The sequence below is a fragment of the Protopterus annectens genome, chromosome 2.part2 (genome assembly GCF_019279795.1).
Source record: "Protopterus annectens isolate FY-2018-M chromosome 2.part2, PAN1.0, whole genome shotgun sequence".
Classification (NCBI taxonomy): Eukaryota; Metazoa; Chordata; order Ceratodontiformes; family Protopteridae; genus Protopterus; species Protopterus annectens.
Window position 1 is genome coordinate 98,425,957 of NC_056730.1, and position 26,069 is coordinate 98,452,025.

The 26,069-nt window shown below is 40.2% G+C and overlaps 1 protein-coding gene across 1 annotated transcript in view; it reads left to right on the forward strand.

Moving 5' to 3' along the window:
- LOC122795553 (interleukin-31 receptor subunit alpha-like) overlaps nt 1–26,069 on the forward strand; it is a 1,451,325-nt gene that overhangs the window by 1,099,266 nt on the left and 325,990 nt on the right. Inside the window, exon 10 of the mRNA XM_044063779.1 lies at nt 3,381–3,597. Within this exon, the coding sequence (XP_043919714.1) occupies nt 3,381–3,597 (217 nt within the window). The remainder of the gene's footprint in view (nt 1–3,380; nt 3,598–26,069) is intronic.

A 26,069-nucleotide genomic window follows, 5' to 3' on the forward strand; every position in this document is an offset into this window, starting at 1 on the left:
TTTAAAAGTAATAATAAATTCAATAAATATTCATTTTCTAAGTAAGTAATAATGTTGTCCAGGGTGTGTGTTAATGTGTAATTAACACCCATCCAGGGGTGGAGGCCTCAAGTTATATTAATGTGTTTTACTTACTTATTTTTTTAAGTTCTATATTATTTTTTTGTATATATTTTTGATGTAAAATAGTTCCTCCACCTAATGTTTCAAACTTTCTGTATTATATGCTAATGTTGTTGGAGGAAGCATCTTAGATCAAAAGTATATAAAAAATATAGTACTTAAAAAAATAAGTAAATAAGTAAAACATAACAATTTTAAAGAGCTGCCATTCTCGCGCTCTCATACACAGTCACTTTCTGCTTTCAGACACACACATACATATACACACGCAGTCTGTCCTGGGCTCATACTAGCATTCACTCACACAGGCATAACTCTCAAATTCTTAGCACAAAAAAATCTGGCCAAAGCCAAAAATAATGGGGGGGGCCCCAGAAATAAGGGCAAATTTTAAAGCTTGCTCTTATAAATTTAGAAAGTTGCTAGAATTAAAGGTCTTGTATTATGATGCATTTTCTGAAAGATATAAAGCCTGAAACTCAAATGCCTGTCATTATTTAGTGAAATCACTCCTCAATGATTTGCCACAAGACTTTAGAAAAAAACAAATTTTATGAGGAACAGACAAAAAATATGAGGCAAAACTCTGGACGTTCTGTGAAAATGTGGACAGTTGAGAGCTATGCACACAAGATCACAATCTTTCTCTCAATCACACACATACACACACACACACACACACACACACACACACACACACACACACACAAACACACACTGTCCCCTGCTTTCATACATGCATTCAGTCACACAAGATCGCTGCCACGCTCTCTCTCTCAATCCGACACACACACACACACACACACACACACACACACACACACACACACTGTCCCCTGCTTTCATACATGCATTCAGTCACACAAGATCGCTCTCACTCTCTCTCTCTCTCTCACACACACACACACACACACACACACACACACACACACACACACACACACACACAGACACACATGGAGTCCCCTTTGCTTTCATGCACACATTCACTCACACAAGATCGCTCTTACTCCCTCTCTCTCTCTCTCTCTCTTGATCTCACTCACACACACACACACACACACACACACACACACACACACACACACACACACACACACAGTCTACTCAGCTTTCATACACACATTCACTCACACAAGATCACTCTCACCCTCTCTCAATCTCTTACACACACAGTCTCCTATGATTTCATACACGCTTTCACTCACCCATGATCTCTCTCACTCTCTGTCTCTCAGTCTGTCACACAAACACACAGTCTCCTCTGCTTTCATACACACATTCACTCACACATGCAGGCAGAAACATAAACACGCATATACACATACATGCATACACATACAATTTTTTTTCTGTTTATGCTTTTTTACACTCAACAAAAAAGCGCTGCTTAGCAAGTGTAAATTAATGGCAGCCGTTAGTTTTTTTTTTTCTGCCCGAGCTCCAAGGCACCTTGATATGCTGCCGTGAAGCACTGGACTCATTTTTCAGCGGGCATTACTTGTACATTAATGCCTTTCTGGAGAATGTTCATTCTCCAATCAGGCTGCTGATGTACAGTTTGCCCATTCTCTAATACTTTGTAAACATGTAAACATCTTACAATAACTCAGTAACCAATCAAGCTACTCACATACTGTCCGCAGCATTGTTTGGTCATATGTGAGCTTTCATATGAGGCTATGCAATTCTGTCTGTGTTACTTGGTTGTTGAGATATTTAGAAAAATATGAAAATTATGACAACATAAGTAAATAAGCAGTGTATGAATAACAATTAATGTAATTTTAGCATTTCTAGACAGAGATTGATTATTGATGCAGTTGTGTTGCCATCATGTAAGCTTTAAGATGAAATCTTTCAATAGCTTGTATATAGTGCATTTGTATAGTTTCATAATGAAATATGAACAACGGACTATCTTAGATGCCTGAAGCAAGTCACTAGGTTGTAATGAGCTAATGTATAGTACTTATCACAATAGTTAATTATTATTGTAGTATCTTCATATTATTTATGGAGTTGGACGTATTGTTTTTCTCTCTAAATAGGTCACAGTTGAAAATATGCCCATGTTTCCTACTCCATCTACCTGCTTAGAATAGAAAATGAACATAACAAGAGACGGGTTGAGTTTTACATACATTGGTGTACATTAGAAGACATGTTAGGAGTTCATAGGAGGAAGAGAGTTTGGGAGGGTAAGAGAGAGTTGGAAATGCTGCATGTCTGTCACAGTTACTGAATTAATTTTTCACTTCTCTATTTACCCAGTGAGCAACAGGGTAGAATGCCAGTACTTATGAGTGGGGAAAAAATGGACTGGTGCAAGAATGGTGTCTTCACTGCTGAATGACACCAGACAAAACAATGTTGAGATGATATGCACATACAAATATTTTTTAACATTAAACTGGAGCTACATGTAACTGGTAGAGAGACTGTTATTTTAACAATGTGATATTTTTCTAAAATACATTTAAACGTCATGTGTCTGGTGTAAAAACAGAGAAAACATTAATTAAGTATAAGCAAAATGTGGAGGGTGCCATTTATTTACAGGGTTTACATTTCAACACAAAGTCAGCAAGTGCCAAAAATCAATTCAGATCACACTAAGATTCCGATCCACATTTCATAACAAGTTCTGTATACCATAGAGTACCCACTGAGTTAAGAACCTTTGAGTACATATTAAGTTTATTGGTAGTACCTTCTGACTTGTCACAGATACACTGACTACTAGGCCCTTACCTGTTGGAAAGGTATTGCACTGTGTTACTACATCACCAGCATGATACCTTGTCTCCTTGGAATATAGGAAGAGCTGTTTATACAGATGGTCATTCTTTCAGCCTTTTAAGCACTAGTCTTAAATTTAATGTCTTTTTGGCTTTTTCTATTTACTTTTATCTATGTCATCACTAAAATTGTTGGTTTTTGGGATACCTTAGACTGCCTGTTCCATTGTATTCTGAAATATTTCAACAACCAAGTTTTATTATATCAACCATTTTTACTCCCAAAATCCAGTGATTTTTAATTTGTTAATGTTTCTGCAAAGCTTTACAGAGAAACTTCTCTGTTTCCTTCTGACAATGTTTTCTGTGATGCAGTGACATCCTCACTGTGCAAAAAACATTTAGTGATGTGTCCTTTATCTATTTATGTGCAGCAGTAAACCACTCAGTGTCTGAAATGTGTCACATACTTGTATTATTCGAATTTCATTGCACTTTCTCTATGTTTCTCCACAGAGATTAGAAGATTCAAAGGCTAATGGAAAGATATTGGGCTACAGAGTGCAGATCTTGCCTGAATATAATCCATTCCTTCAAGAGGTGATAAATACCACAGACGAGAACCTGACAGTCGCTATAAATGGGGATTCTTATCTAATATCAGTCATTGCTTATAATTCTGTTGGTGATTCTCCTGAGGCTTCATTAAGAATTAATTCAGCTGGAGAACATGGTAAGAACAGTAATGTGGAATCAACTTTGATGGCATAAGTATTTCAATGTTAATTATTCAGTATTAGACAATGCACTTCCCAACTAATTGAATTGAAAGGAATGCCACATACCTATGTTTTCACTTTACAGCATAGCTTCCTGTCACGTTATTGTTCACTTTGGTGAAGTGATTGTATACTAAATAACTCTGTCTGCTGTGGCTGTTTTCATAAATTAAATGATACAGTTACTTTGATCCACAAAGTCTGTTACTGTGTAGAAAAACATGCTCTTCTGAATGATTAAAGGAATCGAATAGTCCAGCAGAGGGTAAAGTGAAAAGAATGTTTTTTTATTCTTAGGCACATTTCTGCAGTGTCAAAAATTAAACAGAACTATCATGTGATTCATGTATAAAGCAATAATTTTTTAAATCTTACATTTTTTTTTAAATGGGAGGATTTTGTACAACCTGCTCCCCTCAGAGTTCTGCATTTGGAAAGCATCCAGTGACCCTTTTCTCCAAATTTTGAGGAGATTATGAGTTGCTAGGTATAGCTTGAGAAAATAAGTTGTCATACCTATCATGTGAGTGCTCTAGTAACTTCACTGAGATCTCTTCAAGCTAAACTTCTAAACAGAAACAAACAACAAAAAAAGAAGAGTTCTTTGAGAGCACACCCCAAAAGACACAAACCACTCCAACCAAAAAACTAACACCAAATGAAGAACGTCCATTTTGCCAACAACTCCATACACCACCCATTAAAACCAGAAAAACTTTTATTAAAACTTGTGCTTTAAAATTAAGATAAGCACTTTCATCTCTACATTCTTTTTATATAAGACACTTCATCAGACCACCCCAGAAGACAGATATTGGAACTGAAGGATTGTTGCTGCAAGACATCAATGATTGTGATTAGTTACAGGTTAATGTTAATCTTTCAGCAAGATCTGGAAAGTTGTATATCCTCAGGGATGTAAGATTACCTCCCATACTGCATCAGTCCACCTGAAGCCTGATATAATGGAGAGCATAACTAACAATGTGAAGTTGTTCAATCTCGCCGTTTATTCTTACACATGGGTACGGAGCTGAGCCATCGGCTCCGAGTTGGCCACTTTACTAGCTAAAGATCTCAGAGTAGCTCGAGACCAGGCCCCTATTCCATGATGCTGTTGGTCCTACCCCAGATCTAGTTTGCCACTGCAACTGATCGCAAGCTCATCGGAGAACTCGGGCCAGTAGAATTTTATTACTTAGTTTTCTTGACAAACTTTATACTATATTTGTGAGATAATCGATCTAGTGTGTTATGCTTTCTAGTTCTTAGTACTATTAGGCAGGTTAGCCTTTAGAATCTGTTATATTTAGATTCCGTTTTTGGTTACTGAATAGTTGCTCTTAGGCCTTTGGCCATTTTTTTTTTTTTGGTTATATCGCTTTATTAGCATACAATATCCCTATCATTTATAAATCTATAGATATAGTGTGCAAGTAGGTAGCATGTTTGCTGTTAGACATACATTTATATCCTTAGTTGTGCAGGGATCTGACAACTTAGGACTGTTGTTTTGCTGAGTGCTGTGTTGTTAGTGCAGTAACAGTGTTTTAGGTTGAGTTACTGTATTTTGTGTAGTAAACTGAAGTTTGTTCAGAGCTCTGACAGCTTCTAGCATGCTAGTGTATTTCATGTTTGCTAACATGGCTGATCAGAGAGAGAAGCAAAAATCTGGCTTCAAGAAGTGTCCAAAATGCGGGCAGAAGATGTCCATTATGGATGCACATGTAAAGTGTGTTTATTGTTTGGGGCCTGTTCACCTACAGAAGGATTGCTCTATCTGCCACTCCTTTAGCAGTAGGGTTTTATTAGAGAGGAGAAGGAAGCTGGTAGATAGAGGCTTGTTGAAGCCAGATTTTCAAGAGACCCTGGATAAGGCTGACCAGACCTCCAAGTCCTCGAAGGGGTTGAAGTCCTCAAAGGTGTCCTCAGAGCCCAGGTCATCAGCTTCAAGCCTTTCTGTGAAGGTGCAGTCGCCGGCTCTGCAGTCTTTGGAGCCGTGCACTGAGCAGGTGTTTTTGCGGCAGTCCCCAGTCTTGGAACCGGTCTCCGAAACTCTGAGGTCCCCAATCCTTCAATCGGTGGTGTTTTCGGTACTTTTGACCCATTCTTCATGGATCCTTTCCAATGTGGATGTGGACCAGGTGGTGCAGAGGCTTTTGGAGAACCTGGCACTGGCTAAATTGCTGTCGGCTTCGACCCAACAGGGTTCAAAGCCTGAAACCATCCCACCAGCTGTGACTACTCCTCCTCCGAGCCAAGCAGAGCCTTCGGAGCCAGAGGAGGAGGAGTTGATGGTTGTGGAGCCTTCAGAGCTGAGGCCTGTTCCAGTGCCTTCAGCTCCATCAACCCTGACTTCTTTGGATCCATCGGAAGAGTCTCGGAGCCGACACTCTCTCGTCGGTTCCGGGGGGGAGAGTCGAACCGATGCATCGGTTCCGACACTTCCTCTCGGGGCTTCAGCGTGGATGAGCTTGGCTCCATCCTCTGGTTCAGAGTCCACTGTCTTGGTGCCGGGAAATTTGCTGTCTTATTTGGAACAGGCGGCTTCCTTGGGTTGAAGCAACGGTGCCTTCAATGCCGTGAGGAGGGTTATGTTGTCTAAGACACACACATCCAGTCTTTCCTCTTCCTCCCGTAAAGTCCCACATTCTGCCTCTACATCGCAGGTCCCTGTGAAGCATCGAGACCCGGAGCCTCAGGTAACCCCATTGGGTCACCCCTGATCTACTGAGTCTTCACCAGAAGCCCCCACTGATGAGGTTCCCAGGAAGAGATTATGTAAGAGGATGCGTTTAGATTCCCCTCAGGAATCTTTGACATCAGACACTGACTTAGAGGAATCAGAAGGGACCCACTGTCCCCCTTGAAGGATATCTCCTTTGCGGATATCCTGGAAGTACTAAAGCAGATGGGTGACTGGCAGTCCGTTAGCCCTACTAAGGATGAGTTGGTGCTCCTGAAGGCCTTTGGGTGTCAACCTTCCACTTCCTGGGTTACTCCGCCCTCCGACAAGTTGATAGAATTGGTCGCTCGAAAGGCGTGGGAGTCTCCTGATTCTATGGTACTGGTCCCTCAGAGGCCTAGCAAATTTATCACCTCCCCCAAGACAAGATGTTCCTCACTAAGGGAGTCCCCGTTGATGCCATGGTGGTGGCAGAAACCTCTTCCACTGTTCATCCTCCTAATAGAGATTCTAGGACGATGGACAGATACGGGAAACACATTTTTAGTTATGCGACATTTGCCATGCGATCACTTAACTATTTGACTCATTTCACCCGTCTTCAAAGAGATCTCCTGAAAGAGCTTGGAGATACTCTGCAGGGTAATACAGATGGAGCTGTCTCTGACAAAGTGACAGCACAACTTAATACCCTTAATTCCATTGCGAACTCGTCCATGTGGCTCATTTCCTGTGCAGCCGATGGTTCGAGTCAGGCAGTGGATTCAGCGATAGCTCTTCGGGGACACTCCTGGATGTGCTTATGCTCCTTTGTGGAAGCCTTCAAGTCTTCTTTTGTCAACACCCCATTTGATGGCTCTTCTATGTTTGGGCCCAAAGTCAAGGAGACTCTCACTAGGTGTGAGCAGGTGGGAAAGACTCTATCTGCCGTAGGAGTCTGTTTTACCAGACCATACACCAAAGGGCAGAAAGGTGGAAAAATGTGGTTCCTAAAGTCCCAATGAGCTTTATAACACACGTATGAACCCCCCTCCAGGGGCAGAGGAGGGGGCAATAATGGAAGATGCTGCCCTGGTGGCAGAGGGGTCTGCAGAACCAGGGCGACAGGGATCCGTTCCTTGGTAAGCCCTATCAGTGCTCCTGAGAGGATGCCTGACTGTCATACTCTGGAGGCAGTTGGGGGTTGCATGGATTTGTATCCAGATGTCTTTCTAGGAATTACAACAGATTCTTGGGTACAAAGCATCATTACCAGAGGATATATCATTCCATTTTTAGAAAATCTGCCTGTTGGCAAAAAAATCCCAGATGTTCCACCCAGTCTCAGGGATCAAGCAGCCATAGAAATTCAGAGGCTGCAGGAAAAGACAGTCATCCAGCCAGTCCCAGCAGACCAGATAGGATCCTGAACTTATTCCAGATTCTTTTTAGTTCCAAAGAAGACAGGGGACTGGAGGCCCATTTTGGATCTCAGCAGACTCAACACATTTGTAAAGAAGGAGAAGTTTCATATGGTCACACTTCAGTCTATTCTCCCATTCCTCGGAGTGGGCAGTTGGATGTGCTCTATAGTTCTCAATGATGCATACTACCACATCAAAATGGCCAGGCCACCCAGAGATTGTCTGCATTTCCGGCTGGGAGACAGTCACTACCAATTCTGAGCACTGCCCTTCGGACTCACAGCAGCTCCCAGAGTGTTTACCAAATGCATGGCAGTGGTTACGGCTCACGTGAGGCGTCTAGGATTCCGAGTGTTTTCGTATCTGGATGACTGGCTCCTTACCGCCACCTCCAGGCATCAACTAAGTCTGTACAGGGATCACACTCTCAATCTCTGCTCTCAGTTAGACATCACTGTCACTTTCGAAAAGTCTGCGTTGTCGCCATTGCAGTGTATCTCCTTTATCGGAGCAGTACGAGACACTACCACTGCCACAATAAGATTGCCCCTGAACAGAATAGCCACTCTCCAAAACCAGGTCTTGGACATTCTGCAGAAAAGAAAAGTACCAGCCCATCAAGTACTGAAACTCATAGGCACCATGGCAACTACGCTCATAGCAGTTCCTCTGGGACGAATGCACATGAGGATTCTTCATTGGTTACTATTCGCCCAGTGGTCTTACCAATAACTTCCCATGTCATTCTTAATCATGATTACGGACTCTTGCAAGAAGGATCTTTGCTGGTGGTTGACCAGCCAACAACTTACAGTGGGTCATCCATTTGTTCTCCCCCACCATCAGCCACGGTGACCATGGACGCTTCTCTGATGGGGGGGGGGACTTTTTCAGGGAAGAACTGACCAAGTCACCCGGTCAGAAACAGAGTACCAGTTGCAAATCAATGTTCTGGAGCTGAGAGCAGTGCTTTTGGTGTTGCAGCACTTTCACGACTCTCTGCTCTAGGGATGATTGCGATACAGACGGACAACATGTCAGTAGTCTGGTACATCAACAAGCAAGGGGGAACCAGATCTTATCTCCTGTGTCAAGAGGCCTTGAGAATTTGGCAGTGGGCTGTGTCCACTGGGTGCTTTCTGATAGCAATGCATATCCCTGTAAAATCCAACGTGATAGCGGACAAATTGAGCAGAGCCATTCTGCTACCACACGAGTGGTCTCTCAAAAACGAAGTTGCAGAGAAGATTTTCCACAGATGGGGCCAGCCTTGCTGCAACCTGTTTGCATCCCCTATGAATGTCAAATGCAGAAGCTACTTTGTCCTGAATTCCCCACCAGAGGACATCCCAATGGACTCACTCGTACACGATTTGCCCCCGGGACTCCTGTATGCCTTTCCACCTATACCCCTGATTCCGAAGTTCTTGAAGAAAGCCAAAACCCTCAGAAGGACTGTAATTTTAATAGCCCCTTTTTGGCCTCATCAGATTTGGTTCCCCTTCCTCCGACTCTGTCAACTGGAGGAACCTTGGATTCTGGACCCAGTTCCAGACCTACTGACACATTCGTCACGTTCCTTCAGACTGACAGCTTGGCTGCTCCAATTCCCTACTTAGCCGAGTCACACGATTTTTCTTCGGAAGTACAGCACATTCTTGTATCTTCGCATAAGGTTTCTGCCTGAAAGTTGTATGCTAGTAAATGGAAGCATTTTGCTTTTTGGGCTTCTCAAAATAACATTGATCCCTATGTTGCCCTGATTGCTAGTATCCTGGAATTTCTCTCTAAGCTTTTTCATGAAGGTGCTGCAGCTGCCACTTGGCCAATTGTCCAATTGGCTGCCATCTCAAATTTTCATCTCGGAGCTGAGGGTTCTAACTTAATGTCTCACAGATTATGTCGGGCCTTCCTTAAGGGCACCATTCATCTTAGGCCGCTTGTTAGACAGCCCTTTACTCCCAGGAATCTAAATTTTATGCTGTCCCAGGTTATTCTTCCCCCCTTTGAACCCACATCATCCTGTTAGTCGAAGTTTCTTTCCTGGAAGACTATTTTCTTGGTGGCCATTACCTCAACACACAGGGTATCTGAGCTTCAAGCCCTTTCTGTCAAACCACCGTATTTGGTGTTTCATCCAGACAGGGTTTCATTGAGGTCTAATCCTTCATTCTTGCCAAAAGTGTGTTCTGAGACCAATCTGAACCAAACTATTGAGCTTCCAATCTTTTTCCGTAGTCATTCTAATCAGTTGGAATACATGTTGCATAAACTTGATGTCCACAGACAATTGAGATACTATTAGGACAGGACAAAGGAATTTAGAAGGTCTGACTAACTTTTTGTATCTTATGCTGATGCCAAGAAAGGATTACCAGTTTCTAAAATTACCCTTTCCAAGTGGTTAACTGTCTGCATTAAATTTATCTACTTTACATTAGAATATGGTGTGAAGGCCCATTCAACTAGAGCTGTCTCCATGTCTTCAACTTATACGGCTTATTTACCTTTGAACACTATATGTGCAGCTGCCATGTGGTCTAAGCCCATACCTTTATCACTCATTACAAAGTGGACAGGGCCTCCAGGAGCAGGGCTTCCTTTGGTTCCACTGTCCTCAGGAATATACTCCCGTGAGCCACCCAGGATTAGGGTGCTTGGGACGCTGCCCATGTATAAGAATAAATGGCGAGATTGAACAACTTCACATAAAGAAGTTATGTACTTACCATAACATTCCATGTGAGTTGTTCATCTCGCTTTATTATTACATTCCCACTCACCTTCCCCCTCCAGGGTCTCGAAGAATGGGTAGACTTGGGGTCTGGTAGTCTTGTCCTGGGATTTCTTACTCCAGCTGGAGTGTTTAGTGAGTTATACTTGCTGTTGCCGAGTTCAGCAAACTAGATCTGGGGTAGGAAAGAGAGCATCATGGGATAGGGGCCTGGCCTCGAGCTACTCTGAGATCTTTAGCTAATAATGCATCCGACTCGGAGCCGATGGCTCAACTCCGTACCCATGTGTAACAATAAAGGCAAGATGAACAACTCACATGAAACTTTATGGTAAGTACATAACTTCTTTTTATCTTCAGTTCTTTTCTGGTCTGGGACTTTGGGAAACAGTGTTACCAACAAATATCCTAGCCTGAAGCTTAATTATCTCCACAAATATACCTAAGAGCAAACAAGCTGTATGCATCTATTTATCAGTAAATAGTACTTGATGGTAACACCACACTATGAATCTGAAGGCCCCACCATCATAACAGACCTGCAAATACCCACAGGCTCATTATTAGTTATATGCAGTGCAAAAAGAAGTTTTAAGATGTTAGTGATGCCTTGGGCATGGAGGCAGTATTGCTCCTTCCGTTCAAACATTTATTGTTATGTGGTATACCATCATACAATACCATGTTCTTTATAAAGCTCATTTCTGCAAGATGTTCATAAGATAAATAGGAGAGTGCCAATCAGTATGAGGCACTGACCCTGGACTGCAGGGTATAATTCTCAGTTCTACCTTACTTCCAGGCTAAGCGTCTGCTTGGAGTGCTTACTGAAAGTGGCTATTAAAGTTTAAATGGCAGCTTTCCAAATGCTCAAGGCAGGGGATCCTTGAAGAAAGAAATAGTGATATCAGCTAATCTAATACAGTGTATCCAACATGTGCAGTTAAGATACTGTCATTCTTGTCATAGTACAGTGGGTTACAGTTTGCTAGCCTGGTGTAAAAGAAGCAAAAAACTGCTCCACCTCTCAAAATCAGTGACAGGCATGAACAGGAATAATTCTGGAACTCAGAAATTGTAAGTATCAATTTTGCAAGGAGGTTGTGTTACCTGCAACTTCCCCCAAATTATTTGAATACACACACACACACACACACACACACACACACACACACACACACACACACACACACACACACACACACACATATTTCAGATTTTATTTTTGGGCTTTATCAAAAAAGAACTGCATTGGTGGAAGCAATACGATGTCTCAATTTCTGCTAGGGGAGCAGTTTCTACAGTCATAAAAGTGTGAGGCCTGTGAGAGAGTTCAGACAGACCATAGCATATAAATGTAAAAGAGATGTTAACTGTGATCCATGCTATAAAATCTCTTCACCGCCTGTGGTCCTTGGGACAATTACAGGTGATTACAGTAACCACAGTGATGTGATACATAAATAAACATGGGGCACCAGGTCTTATCTCCTGTGCAGGTTGGCTATGATGGTGTAGGAGTTAGCTCCAAGCATCATACATTTTGTTAAAGCAAAATGTAGTAGGAGACAAGATGAACAGGCCAAGACAGACTCTCTCAAATGGAAATTGAGTGAGGTGGGGGGGGGTCTTCCAGGAATGGATCCAGTTGTGGGGAGCAGCACAAATAGATCTATTCTCCTCCTTTTAAAACAAGCAACTAAGTAAATTCTGCACCAGGACACCTTTCAGACAAGAGTGGTAAAGAGAATAAATTTTATTCATGCATGCATTTCCACCCTTTCCATTGGTATCCAAGTCATTCTGAAGATTCAAAGGGAATGTCCAAAAATTATTTTGGTGACTTCCCTTCTGGTCCAGACAAAATTCCTTATTATGGAATAGGTCAGGTGCATTTGCCACAGACGTCCTTACAGACTGCATCTACTCAATCAAGTCAGGAGGAGTTTGATACACCCCAGTCTCAACTTCAGCTGACTGCCTGGATGATTCAGTTCTTATATCTTTTAGGCATCTTATTCATGAAGACATGCAGCAGGTACTAAAGGATGCAAGAAATCATGTTACTAGCAAATCTAGAATTCTCTAGTTAGTGCGTCTACTATAATCAGGATTCCTTTCAAGATTTTTACCAGTGGTTCTCAATCATTTGTGTGAGTTACTTTCCTATAGCCTGTTTACTCCTTTGCATTCTTATTTCAAGCTGTTCTCAAAAAATGTCCTTCCATTGGTACGTAAGGTCACCTGTTATTCAGGTGACACTTAATTGGGATCTTTACTTTTTGCTAAAAAGTTTTTTTTCTGTCTATGGTTGAACCCGCTATTGTGGCTGCTTTGGGTTCATCTTTTAGTAGACTAAATTTTTTTCCTCTAACATCTGCAAAAGAGTATCGGGTTATAACTATTTGTGGCGGTTTAAACCCTTTGCTTTTCCATGCTTATAGTTATGTGCAAAAAAAAAAAAATAACTCTTGGACTCTCATCCCGCCTTTGCAGCTCAGATATTATCTTGTCAGTACTAAGTCTTTCAGGAAATCTATACAGGTGTGGAATTCCTGGTATGGGATTGGAAAAGGATAATTTGTGTCAATTCAGACAATCCAGTTGGTTGCTTCTTACTACATCTTTTCTGGTTATTCCCACTATGCTAAAACATTTCCAGGCAGAACTAAGGCACATTCTAATAGACTTTGATGGCGCATTGGAAAGGGGTGGACTCTAGAAGAATTTTAGAAGCAATTACATATAATTGCATGGTGCTGTGTGCATACTTTTACAAAGTATTATGAACTGGATTCCTTTTCCAGGTCCAGGACTGTCCTAATAGGGTCATTCTCCAGGGGTTCCTGGATCCACATCCTTCCTCCTCCTGGATTGGTTAAACTTTGGTAATCGTCCCAAACAGCCAATGTCTAATGTAGCACTGAGAATGATGAACATAATACAGTTGTACAAGTTGAACTAGCATTAACAGTAGATGTTCAAATTTGTCTGTGCTATAGTAGCTGCATCCTCCCTTCCTGTGTATATATATATATATATATATATATGTATATATATATATATATATATATATATATATATATATATATATATTTGGTCAGAATATAATATTTTTGTTTCTAATATATGTTGCTGTTTCAGGATTAGAATGCCTCTATTCTTCTGGGCAAGAAAGTTTTGAACTAATTTTGAAGTAATCTTCACTTGGAAGGTTGATTTTCCTCCACAAATGATCTGTCCAATCAGCAGTCAGAGTGAATGTGAGCCAGAGGTTTGTAAAGCTGGCCAGTTGTTTTATCCTGGGTGCAACCAAAATAGCCAAAGGCTACAGCAATAGCAAGGAATTGACACATCTACTGCTATGATAAGTGCATTTTGTACAACTGTACTTTACATACTTTCTGCAACACTGGATCCATTTCATCCTAGTCCAGCCGATATTACCGTTGGGTACCAAGTCACTTTTCAGATCCAGTATGGCCTTATGCCAGTGCTTCTAGCCTCAAGTTCCTTTAGATTTTTCCTCCCATAATTCTCCTGTACATTCACTAACTTCAGATTGAATATGCCAGCCAGAAAGGGTACACTCTAGTAACTAGCTGTCATATTGATGAGTGAATGGGAGAAGAGCTCCAAATTAGGTTGCAGTCCCTTGTAACAAGAAGAAATATGGCTGGGGTAATAAGAGAGAGAGAGAGAGAGAGAGAGAGACTGCTGGATGTCACATCATACAGACCAGGATATAAAGGATCCAGTGTTATGGTAAGTACTTAACTTCCTTATCCAAATTCATCCGTTCATCTGATCTGACTTTTGGAGCAGAATCCCAGGCTACCTAATTTCTCAGGTGGAGTCATTACAGGATACCTCTCCCAACTGTTGATCTGAAAGAAGCTCTAGACCACGATATGACAACTATCTGTAATGCAGTGAAAAGTTAAGCAGCACAGACCATGTTCCTGCAACACAAATTTCATCCTCAGATGAATTTTTGAAAAATACAGTGGAGACTGAGACAGGTCTAGTATAATGAGCTCTTGATTTAGATTATACGATTTTATCTCTGAAAGAGGACATGAAAGTGATACAGTTAGAAAGCTATCTAGATAATGTTAGCATATAAACTTTCTTGTCCATTCTGTTTGAGGCAAAGCATATGAATTACTGAAGACCTTTCCTGAATGGTCTGGTTCTGTTGAGGTGCACCCTGCGTTGTCTGTGAATATCCAAGTTATGTAACAAGTACTCTCCTTTGATAGAATGGTTAGAGAAAAATGCAGGTAAACGTATCGGTTGACTTAGATTACTCTCTGATGCTACTTAAGAAATAAAGGATGGGGGTGTTCTCAGTGAGGTCCTGTCCTTGTGAAAGGCTCAGTATGGTGGAGCAGATGGCATTTGTGTCATTCTGAAATCCTTTTGGTTGATACAATTGCAACTAAAAATAGAGTTTTCCAGGATAAAATCTTTAGGTCATCTGAAGAGGCTAGCTCAAACGAAGATTTACTTAGAACCTCTAGGGTGAATCTGAGGCCAGGTCTTTTATTGGTGGTTGCAAAGGAAATATACCTCTGACAAAGGTTTTACAACATTTGTGTGAAGCCAGGGGATGGTTTTGAAACTCTGAATAGAAGTTTGAAATAGATGCCAATTGTAGTTTAATGGTAGGTTAACTGGAGCCAGCCTCATATAAGGTTAAAAGAAATTGTAAGACAGGATGTAAACCACTGCTTGGGATAAGGAAAGTTTTTTGGCCAACATGAAAATTGGAGAAACCACACAATTAACCTACTTTAAGTCCAAGTAAGGCTGACTAGATGGAAGAGAGAAAAGATGTGGTTGTGGAACCAGAAGCCATAGGAGCTTCCTTAAATGATTTCTGAGCAGGGAAACCAGATTTATCTTGGCCAAAGTGTGGCAATGAGAATTAATGTAGGTTTGCATGCTGAGGCTTTCTATAGAAATTTCAAAATGAGCAGAATGGGGGGAGAAGCATAGTCAAGTACAGGGGACCATTGACAGACCACAACATCTCTTGGTGACTGATCTGTGGGAGGAATTAGGGTGACGTAACTGCTGCATTTGATGTTGAATAGGGATGTAGAGATCAAAGCAAGGCTGACCCCAGTGGATGAAGATCTCCAGAGCTACTGATGGGTTGAGGGAGCACTCATGAGACATCTGGATAGACCTGCTCAGCTTCTGTGATAGACAGCTGACTTTCTCTGGAATGTGCACTGCAATTAAAAAGTAATGACAATTTACTACATATTGCCACATTTTCTTGGCCTCTTTATAAAGGGGGTAGGATATGGTTCTGCCTTACTTGTTGCTGTACCATACAAATGACATATTGTCTGACTGAATAGATATCAGTCCAGGTGGTAGGTGGTTCTGAAATTCCTTCAGTGTTAGAAGAACTTCCCTTATCTCTAGGAATTTGATGAGTAGATTGTCTATATCTCCACACTCCTCAGAGCATACTCCCCTTGAAATGCACCCCCCCAACCCCAGAGAGGAGACATCTGTGACTACTGCCACCAGTAGAGGTGGTAATATGAATGGTTGCACAGCAATGGTTGGGGATGTCAGTCACCACCTTAGATGAAGTCTGAAGAGATGGGTTATACAAACCTGTGTTACTGGGTGATCTGAGAGGTGGGGCAAGTGGATAGATAGATCCAAAACTATCCTGAGGTTCTTGTGCTTCTTTGAAACTAAAAAGAATCTGGAATAGCTTCCTGAACATCTTGGATGGCTCTTTTTTTAAGTGGATTGGGGCTTCCGTCTTTTTGCCACTTTGAGTGGGTGTGGTGGAACAGCTGGGAGCAGCTGCAGTTGAGAGAGAGGGAGTAGGAAAAAAGTAAAGCACAGTCTCTAGATATTATTTTTCACACCCATTTGTTCTGCGTTATGGCCACTCATTCAGTACAGTGAAAAAAAAGTGACCCCTGACTGTTTCCAGTGGTATACAGTTGAGTGTGTCTTCAGTGACTTTGGGTCTGTTTGCCAGAAAATGGTCCCCAAAATCTCTGGTTTTGTGGTTGACATCCATTAAAGGGATGACCTCTGTCACAGCCCCCCTTATTTGAGGAGGAATGGAAAGTTTGACACTGGAGTTTCCTGAACCATAGATATTTTGATCCATTCTGATTCCTGTTAAAGGATCTTTTGGGGGTCTCAAATCTAACACCTATAGCAGACAAAGTCTCACCTTGTTGTTCACACCTTGTTAGCCTTTCTTTTATCAAGTTCTAAGTAATGTGGACACATTAAAAGGCAAACAGAACATGAATCAACTACAACTTACTCCAGTAGGTGTATGTCCAAATATAACAAAACAAAAAATGACTAGATAGAAACGGTCACTTTATTTAACAAAAAATAAAGCTTTCGGGATTACCCTTCTTCAGTATTTCAAAGCATATTTAAAACACACCATTTTTATATAAAACAATCAAAATAACATATGACACAGCCAACCAATAAAACTAAATAATCAATTAGTTAACAGTTCTTAAACTCATAATGTATAAAATGTCCTTTGAGTATATTATGAATAAGTGCATAAAAAAAAAAAATATATATATATATATATATATATATATATATATATGTATGTATGTATGCGAATGCATACACATGTATGTATAATTGAAAAATAAGAAAAACTAGAGAAGTTATAAAAAGAATTATGAAGCATGTAGGACTGTCTATATAAGAGGAAGAAAATATAATTTATATTGTTTTTGTCTAGCAGTTAATACTGGTTTAATAGTTACTATATTATTAAGGTCAGGTGGCCTATCTGCCTGTAGCCTAATGATCCATCTATACTGTACCATTTCCAATTTATTATTAATGTCTCCTTCTCACATTAAAAGGGACATTGGTAAAGAAGGCCTTAACTCATTCCCTCCAGTACAGTTCTTTAGAGTGTGTGCCTTTAATTCCAAGTGGGTGTGGCTTGAGTCTTTAAACAATGACGTTATCACCTTACAGGTCTAACAAATAGTCATTGACAGAGGTCAAATATCAATACAATATTTTTGCCATCATGTATGCTTCAAGATAAACTATTCTGATACCTTGTATGTACCATGGTTTTGGAATTATTAATGCAAACGTGAACAAGAAATATTTGATGCCTAAAGGCATAGCAGGAGGAAACTGCAGAAACACCTGGAGGTGCACTTGGCTGTAATGAGTTAAAATTGTCTACAACATTCAAAGGTGAAGTCAGGCATGTCATTCTGTCTTACCACTCTAGCCACTTCATTGAATGCATTATGTAACAACCTCATGAAGCAGTTAGTAATGTCCATCATGATACCCACAGTAGTCTGTAACTGTTTTCTTTTAGTGGCTTGTACAAAAAATCTATGACTTACTCTGCTAGATCTCTTTGGAAGTGGCTCATTTTTTTACATAATTTAATGCACTTAGAGCAAAGGCATCTGAAGCATAAGTGCACTTCCCCGTTCTATCCCATGGTCCAGACTCTGTTAGACAGACGCACAGCAGTGGCTTCATCTGTCAGCTTTTATCTGTGACTGCTGCGACAATCACTGAGTCCACCAAAGGAACCTTGAATCAATGCTGCCTATCATTAGGCAAACATAGAATTTTATTGGGCTTGCATGGAATTGCATTAAAAGTATCTGGTTCCTGCTATGTCCTCCCAGCAGTTAAAACAGTCACAGTTGTCAGGAGGACCAGCCAAGAGCTAGAAGAAACTGAATGGTAAACCTCAAAAAGCAATTCCTCATCCTTAGAGACTGGGTCAGTTCATCAAGATCCCCTCTGTCTCATTAATTTAAGGATCTCTCCAAAGTTGACATCTTTGCTATGGAATCTTGAGGCACCCTCTCACTCATGCAAGTCAATGTTTGATGGTAGAGAAGTCCACATGCCTCCTATTGCACATTCCCCTTTGGGGAAATCACTGGTGGTGGATGATAGGAATCCCATATGTACTCTGAGAAGACCTGCAGTGGTTCCTTGGGACTTTCTGTTCTGTCCTTTCATTCAGAATCATGTTGAATTGGCAGAAGAGCTGACAAGAGGGTGCCAAGGATTGATAAGAGGGTGTCAGGGGCCAGAGACAGTAATGTGAAGGTCCTGTGTGTCACCTGGAAGGGGAAGTGATCATCCTCTATGTAGCCATGAAAGCTAACTCCAAATTCTTTGGCACTGGGATACCCATCCTGGAGCCATGTCTGTTCTCTCCAAGCATATGTAGGAAGTAGCGAGGAGGAATGCCCCAAAATTAAGAAACTGGATGGCCTTGAGATGGCGATCAGTGCTGATGCATCAATCGACTATGACACAGAGAGCAACTCCAAGTGAGCTGATGCAGAGGACTTTGCAGAAAACTCAGTGTCAAGCAGCCTGTCCTGAGATCCACTTGATTCCAAAGGTCTTAGTGTAGAGTGAATAGGTTGAATGGATTTTGACTCTTAGTGAGGTAATGGTACCTCCTGGCACTAAGCAGACAGACCACAGGAGGTAATTTAGCTCTGAAGCCACTGGTACCATAACTGGGACTCAGGAAGGAGCTAAGAGTGGTTAGGGAGGGCTAACCCAGTGCACTGTTGAAATGGGGATGGGATAATACCTTCAAAGATACCCTCATCATTGGCTTCCAATTATCTTCTCCAGGGCTCCAAAAAGAGCTGAGAGACTTCAAAAAAGATATGAACAGCAGACTGAAGGAGAGGAAATGGGACAGCTGCCTCTCAAAACAGTGCCTGCTAAACAGTTTGAAGGGAGATTTTTCTCTGATAACTTTAGTTTTTGAGAACAGAGGCAGATATGTTTGCACCAGTGCCAGTACTGGAGGAGATTATGCCTTCTCTTGCCTTGGAACTGTAGGGTCCATATCTGGCACCCGTTATTCTACCTTTCTTTTCCTCTGCTCTTACACTATTCTTTTTCTCTTTTTTCATGTTTGTCTCCAGAAGTGGACTGATTATCTGGGAAAAGAGTCCTTTTAAGACTAATTTGCTTCTGTGGTCCAACAAGGACCTGGACTCAAAAGCTTTACATATGGTACACTACGCCTTCAGGTGTTCCTACTCCAAGCACACCACATTAAGGTTATGGATGTTTGGGGCAGAATTTTGTGTCCATATTTTCTGCATTTTTTTAAACCTTTTCCCATGGGGAAAAGAGAAGTTAACTACAATTTTAAAGGAAGAGTTTAAATAACAATAGAATCTGTCACAATCCAGCACATAGTATACAAAATTAACACAGCAAATGAATGCTAAGAATACCACAACAATAGTAAAAGATTAAATACTAATATTGTCTCTCTCTCTCTCTCTCTCTCTCTCTCTCTCTCTCTCTCAGTCTATATCTAGGTTTTTGTAAGGCAGATAAGAAAGAGATGCTAGACCACTGGTGTGGCCATTGAAACAAGGTAGAAAAAAGATAATAACAAGCTTAACATACAGAAATATATCTAAAAAAACTGGCAAAGAGGAGAAAATCCTAGAATTGAGTCTCTATTTTTGTAAATGTTTTTTTTTTAAAACAATAATAAAAGAAGGAGCTGTTCACTGAAACACCATGGATTGTCCATTCACCATGGCTGCAAATGAGATCTAAGGTTAGAGAGGGTACAGTAAGAGCATGAGGCTAGGAGCCCTAGCAAACAGCCAGATAAAATCTGACAAGCAGCTCAGTACCAAACATTTAGATTGGACAGACAGATGAAGTAGGATCTAATATTTTCACATGGTACCATTAGGGATGGCCTGCACCCTCTCCTCATGACTTCTGCGTGTTGGTAAATATGTTTTGTGCCTCCACAGTGCTGTTTTAGGCAAAGCTATCCTCCTACAACCCAAGCATATGTTAACAGGGCACTGCTCAATGTTAGAAGTTTAAACAAAAAGGTGCCTGCCCTTGAGGTCAGCATAACTACTGAAAATATAGATATCTGTCTAATCACAAAAATTCTGTTGTAATGACAGTGCTCCTTCTCCACCTAGTTTTTGTTTGTTTTTGAAAAACAACTTTATTTGTAAAAGATAAGATGAAACATACAATAATAATAATGTGCACCAGAATCGTAACTTATGCAAGCAATAACACCTGACAGGGTGTATGTTAACATGTAATTAATGCTCACCAGGGGTGTTGTGAGGCCTGACACTGCAGGGCTCTCTGTAAAATTGTTGTGTTTTCCTTACTTATATTGTTTTTAAGTTCTGTTTTTTTTTAATATATTTTTAATGTAAAATAGTTCCTCCGTCTGTTTCATATTTGCTGTAGTATATGTTAATGGTGTCGGAGAAAACATTTTACATCCAAAATATATTAAAAAAATAAAACAGTACTTAAAACTACACAAGTAAGTAAAACAGAACAATTTTACATTGAGCCCATTCTGTAAGGGCTGACAGAGATCATTCTCTCTCTTCACTTTCTCTCACACATCCTTCCAGGGGATCTTTGGTTCATTTTCACACTTCACTCGGTCACTCTCTCTCTCTTTCTCTCTCTCTCTCTCTCTCTGTCTCATACACACACACACACACACACACACACACACACACACACTGGAACCTCTGCCACTGTAAACATTTCAGTCTCATTAACGTGTTGTAAAGTACTCACTTTCTTAGAAAACTCAGCTTCACTGCTGCTTCACTGCAATACCACTGAAACAAGCCCTAAAGAAGAGGAGAGTGAAATGTGATTGGTTGTTTCCAGTTTAATAGCTTGTAAAATATAAGATGTAACTTTATTTAATGAAGGGTGTAAACCCGGAAGCGCTTATGTGTTTTTAATTTAGTTTTAATAAAGACAGCCTGGTGGTTTAATAGCTCTTGTTTTATTGCTACATTCAGGATTTTGGACAGCTTACCTTTAGTGTGGGACCTTTGTGTGTTATGCTAGCCACTCTCTAGATCTCTCTCACACACACATATACAGACATGCGCACGCAAGTGTATACACACACACACACACACACACACACACACACACATACATTTTTTTTGTCTTCTTTTTTGACATTTTACACTTACTAATTAGCAGCAGTGCTGCTTAGCAAGTGTAAAATAATGGTGGCCATTTTAGTTTTGTCAGTCCGAGCTCCACGGTGGACTCGTTTTTCACCAGGCATTACTTGTACATTAATACCCTGCTTGACAATGTTGATTCTCCAATCAGAGTAAGCCCTTTTTCTAATTTCAGATAATTGCCACAACATTACAAAAAACTTAACCAAAACTAATTTTGATAATCCCTCTGTACCGGACAAAGATAACCCCCATTTAGTCTTCTACTGTAAAAATGTTAAAACAGTCATATGGAATGTCTGCTTAATTTTCAAACACTCAGGGTAAAAGTTTTTATCTGTCAAACAAAAATGAAGGACACTGGCAGTTTCAACCTACAAATATACCTTTTCTTACTATATTTCATAATGCATTATTGCTATCGAGTTGATATGATATTCTGTTCTTGGCATGTAATAGTTTAACAGATAATTGTTTATGTAGATATTATGAGCCTGGTTGGCTTAACAGTTTACAGATACCTGAAAAAATGCAGAAATATTAAACAAAAGAACATAAACTAAAAAGACAACAGGTAAACATATAAACTCAAATATAGGTTACCATGAGATAAAAGTAATGCCCCATAACCTCAGTTTTTCCACTTAACATTAACCTTCATGTCCACACAATTTTTCACCAATGACATTATTACATCACAACATGTAGCAAAACCTAAATCTGTTATCTTCCACTCTAAATGACTCTTCCAGTAATAATCTTCATATTCCTTTCTAGTGCTCTCCGGCCAATATTTCCACCAGGATTGCCATATGTTAATGCTTCTCTGCTTTTCTTTCTCCACTAATTTCTGATCTGCAAGGTCCTTCATTAATTCTAGTAATTACTTCAGTTAAGGAAGGTCTGGTTTCTTCTACTGCCACATTATAGTTTTTTTCTTTTTTTCATTTTTTTTGCAAGTTAAAGAAATGCCCCAAAAAACACTTTGCCATCCCGTGACCAGACGCCCGGGAGGATTTCCAGTAAGAATATGATCACCATTAACACACAGTTTCCTGGACACAACTCATCTACTATCCATTGAAACTGGAGCTTAAATTAATTCGGTCTTGGGAAACCCCATAAGACATGCCACTAAGAATCCCTTTCCTCACCTGCAGATTTCCAGCATATGGCACTTACATTTGGATAAATTTTCTGTAATTTGCCTGATGTATAAAAGTATCTGAAGAGATATTTCCATATGGAAATTCTATATTTTTCTCCAGAGCTCTAAACCATAAGGGGAGATCCTTTATGTAAGTTATCCCTTTTAATGTATTTTCATCGACTCCCTTAAGTCCCATATAAATTAAATAATCTAATCCCCTCTTCAAAAATCTACAGAAGTCTTGCCCATAAGATTATATGAATTCCAGGACAAATGAGCCATGAGGCCATTTCTATCTTGCCACTACATACCTGTAGGCCTTACCTCCCTTATCAAAGAGGGACAGGCCAGTCATACCAAAGGTGAATTTATGAATACCCGTCCAGGTGTCCAGCTCCCACACTGCTTAATTTGGAGAGGAATTGTGCTTCAGAAAATGGGTATGCACCGAGTGAGCACTCTATTCCTCCATATTGTCTTATTTATTTTCTGGAGTAGATTTAGATCTATGACCCTAGTGTTATTGAGACTATTTGGTCTTTGAAGGTACAAGAGTTCTTGGACAGCTGGATCCCTTAATGCTATGTAAACAATGGAGAGATCAGTCATAAGGAGTCTGTATGATACTATATATGTAGATATAATCTCCAGTCTCTCTTGATAACTCAGTTCTTTTAAGCCGTTAATCTTTATAGTTAAAAACATTTGTGATCTTTCTAATTGCTTGATGAACTTAGCAAGCTACATCCCAAATGGGGGGGGGGGGGGTGGGCATTTTATTCATGTACATGGAAATCTCATATACATGGGAATGTAATGCATGTACAAGGATCTCATGCTCATGTAAGCATGAGATTCCTTCAGCTAGGACCAGAATTCCTATCTCAAGCACCTTACCCCATCCATTCTGTCATTGTTAGAACAGCTGGGGGCCATCCAGTGTATCCATTTCTACAATTTAAGTTTAATTACTAATCATGTCTGGGATTCACTAGCCTCCTTCCATAATGTCCCAGTCCTCTGTTTTCTGTCTTTCAGCAACAAGATTAAACTGGGGTCTGATTTGTGTGCCCTTATTTGTTGTTAGGTTCACAGGTTTATACTAGAATATCTACCACCAAGGTCTTTTTAATCTTAACAGTGCAACCCAACCCAGTTTTGTCCTTGTGTACACTGGACACCTGTATGGTGGGGGTATGTTAGTAATGAGGTAGCTAAGGGTTAAGTGTATGGGGAGGTGTGACGTCCCCTCTTTGAGCCAGTAATCAAGGAGCCTGAATCCTCACCACTAACACTGGAGAGGGACAGTCACTTGGAACAAGAATAGATGTACACAGTATTTCCAGATGCAGCTATCTATATCAAGCACAATTTCCCTTAAGAGCACACAGGGAACACACTCAGTCTGGGGTCTGGATTTCTCTTTCTGTTTCCCTCCAGGTCCCCAGTAAGACTGCCCATTGGCAGAGCTATAGAGCTGAGTCCTCAGCCGATTGTCCAATCCAAGTCCTCCAGCACCTTCTCTCTGAAACCAGTGCATGTCCCTGCTCCAAGCAGCTGACATCCTTGAGATTTGAGTTTCACACACACACATGCACCTGGGAAAGGCTGGCACAGATTTACTAGCTATGCCCTCTTCTGCCCAGACTGTAATGTAGTTACAGTACCACCAGACACTCCAAAGCCAGCTACTCTAAGGGTCTTACAAGAGTACTGATTGAAATTAATATTAATACAAATTATAGTGTTTGACCAATGCAGTAAGGCTTTGAGGAGTCACAACAGAGTCACCAAGTAGATATAAGTACTCTCAAAGTTTAAAATATTTTCTAAAGGGCCAATCACAATGAAAAGTTTAAAAACATTTAATAACCCATGATTCTACGAACCTAAATAATAAAAGAACATGAAAATACTAAATATCTATTCTCAATAAACACCAGAGTTTCAGTCACAGGAATTAAATATTTGTAGATGAAAGCACTTGCTGGATGATTATATGTTTTTTGTGGATTAAAAGTTATTATAAGTTTTTCATTTTGGTTGTTTTTTCTGAAAATGTTAAAATAACACAGCTGAATAGATTTACACAGATACAGAAAAATAGTACTTAACTAATCTAACTATATTTTCCTGACTGATCTAAGGCATTACAATACCATGGTCACTTACTAGAGCAAGGCAAGATGAAGTAGGTTCCAAAAACAGAGTATGATGAAACTTCAGTCTCATCTAGTATTAAAATAGCATTACAGACTTGGCTTACAGAATGACATCACAAACATCTGTTCATATGACTTCTAGTTTCCATACTACCCCTTTGGCTAGAAGCTGCCAGGATTTAGCACATATGTGCTAAATAATTCTATATTTAATTTATATTCTGGCATTCCAAACTGAAATGTGGTACTACACTATTGATCACCATTTCCAGATCCCGCTCCTTAACATATTGCTCCCAGGGTGGTGACCCCTTCACCTGACAGTAGTTATACGTCTGATATTGGAAGTGGACTTTCTTGTAGTTATCAGGATATAGAGGGGTTCTAGGTCATTATCTTGCTAGCTTAGATATGAGGTAATAGGATTTTGAAAAAAAAAATAAACACAACTCAGTCAGAAACACAGCCACCATTAGAACAGGGTCTAAAAAGTGATAGGCATTAAATTAGGATAAGTAGAATTTACAGGGTCATCCATCTTGTGGTAGAAGATGTTTGTGTGGTTTCTCTGACTTACGAAGCACTGCAGGGAGCTCAAAGTGTAGTTGTTTACTTTATTTATTTTATATTTGTTTACTGGGAGAGTCTGACTGGGCAGGTTGCCCATTTTCAGCGGAGGCCCGGGGAGAAAAGCTCCAAAGCAGAACAATAGTAGCAATACAGAAATAGTCACATATATTTGCAAAATTATACATAGGAATAAGAATAGAGTAGATTAGAGTATCATACAGCATAAGATTGGCAATAAAAACATACATATACAATTATGATTAAGACAATACATTTAGAATTTTTAAAACAGAATTTTTTTCTAGAAGTTATGATAAAGAGTAGAAGAGAGTAAAATAAATCTTTAGCTTCTTATGGAAATAAGGTAGTTAGAAGGGGCATGGACCAATGCTCCTTTGTGTATGACTTAGATAAATGGAGCACTTGACAAATAGACAATTTATGGTATGTATATATATATGTACGGAGTATGTGCAGAAGATGTTTTTATGAGGCATCTAGGATACAGTATGATATTGGATCTAGTTGGGGGGGGGGGGGTTTACTGGCCAGAGGGAGTAGTAGTTACTTTTTATTTTTTTTCTGTGACTATAAAGTAGGAGCATTTTTGCAGAATTGCTCACCATGTAGATTCAGTTAGCAGTGCCCTGTACAGTAAGACTGTAAAGTTTACCTAAAGCTAGTA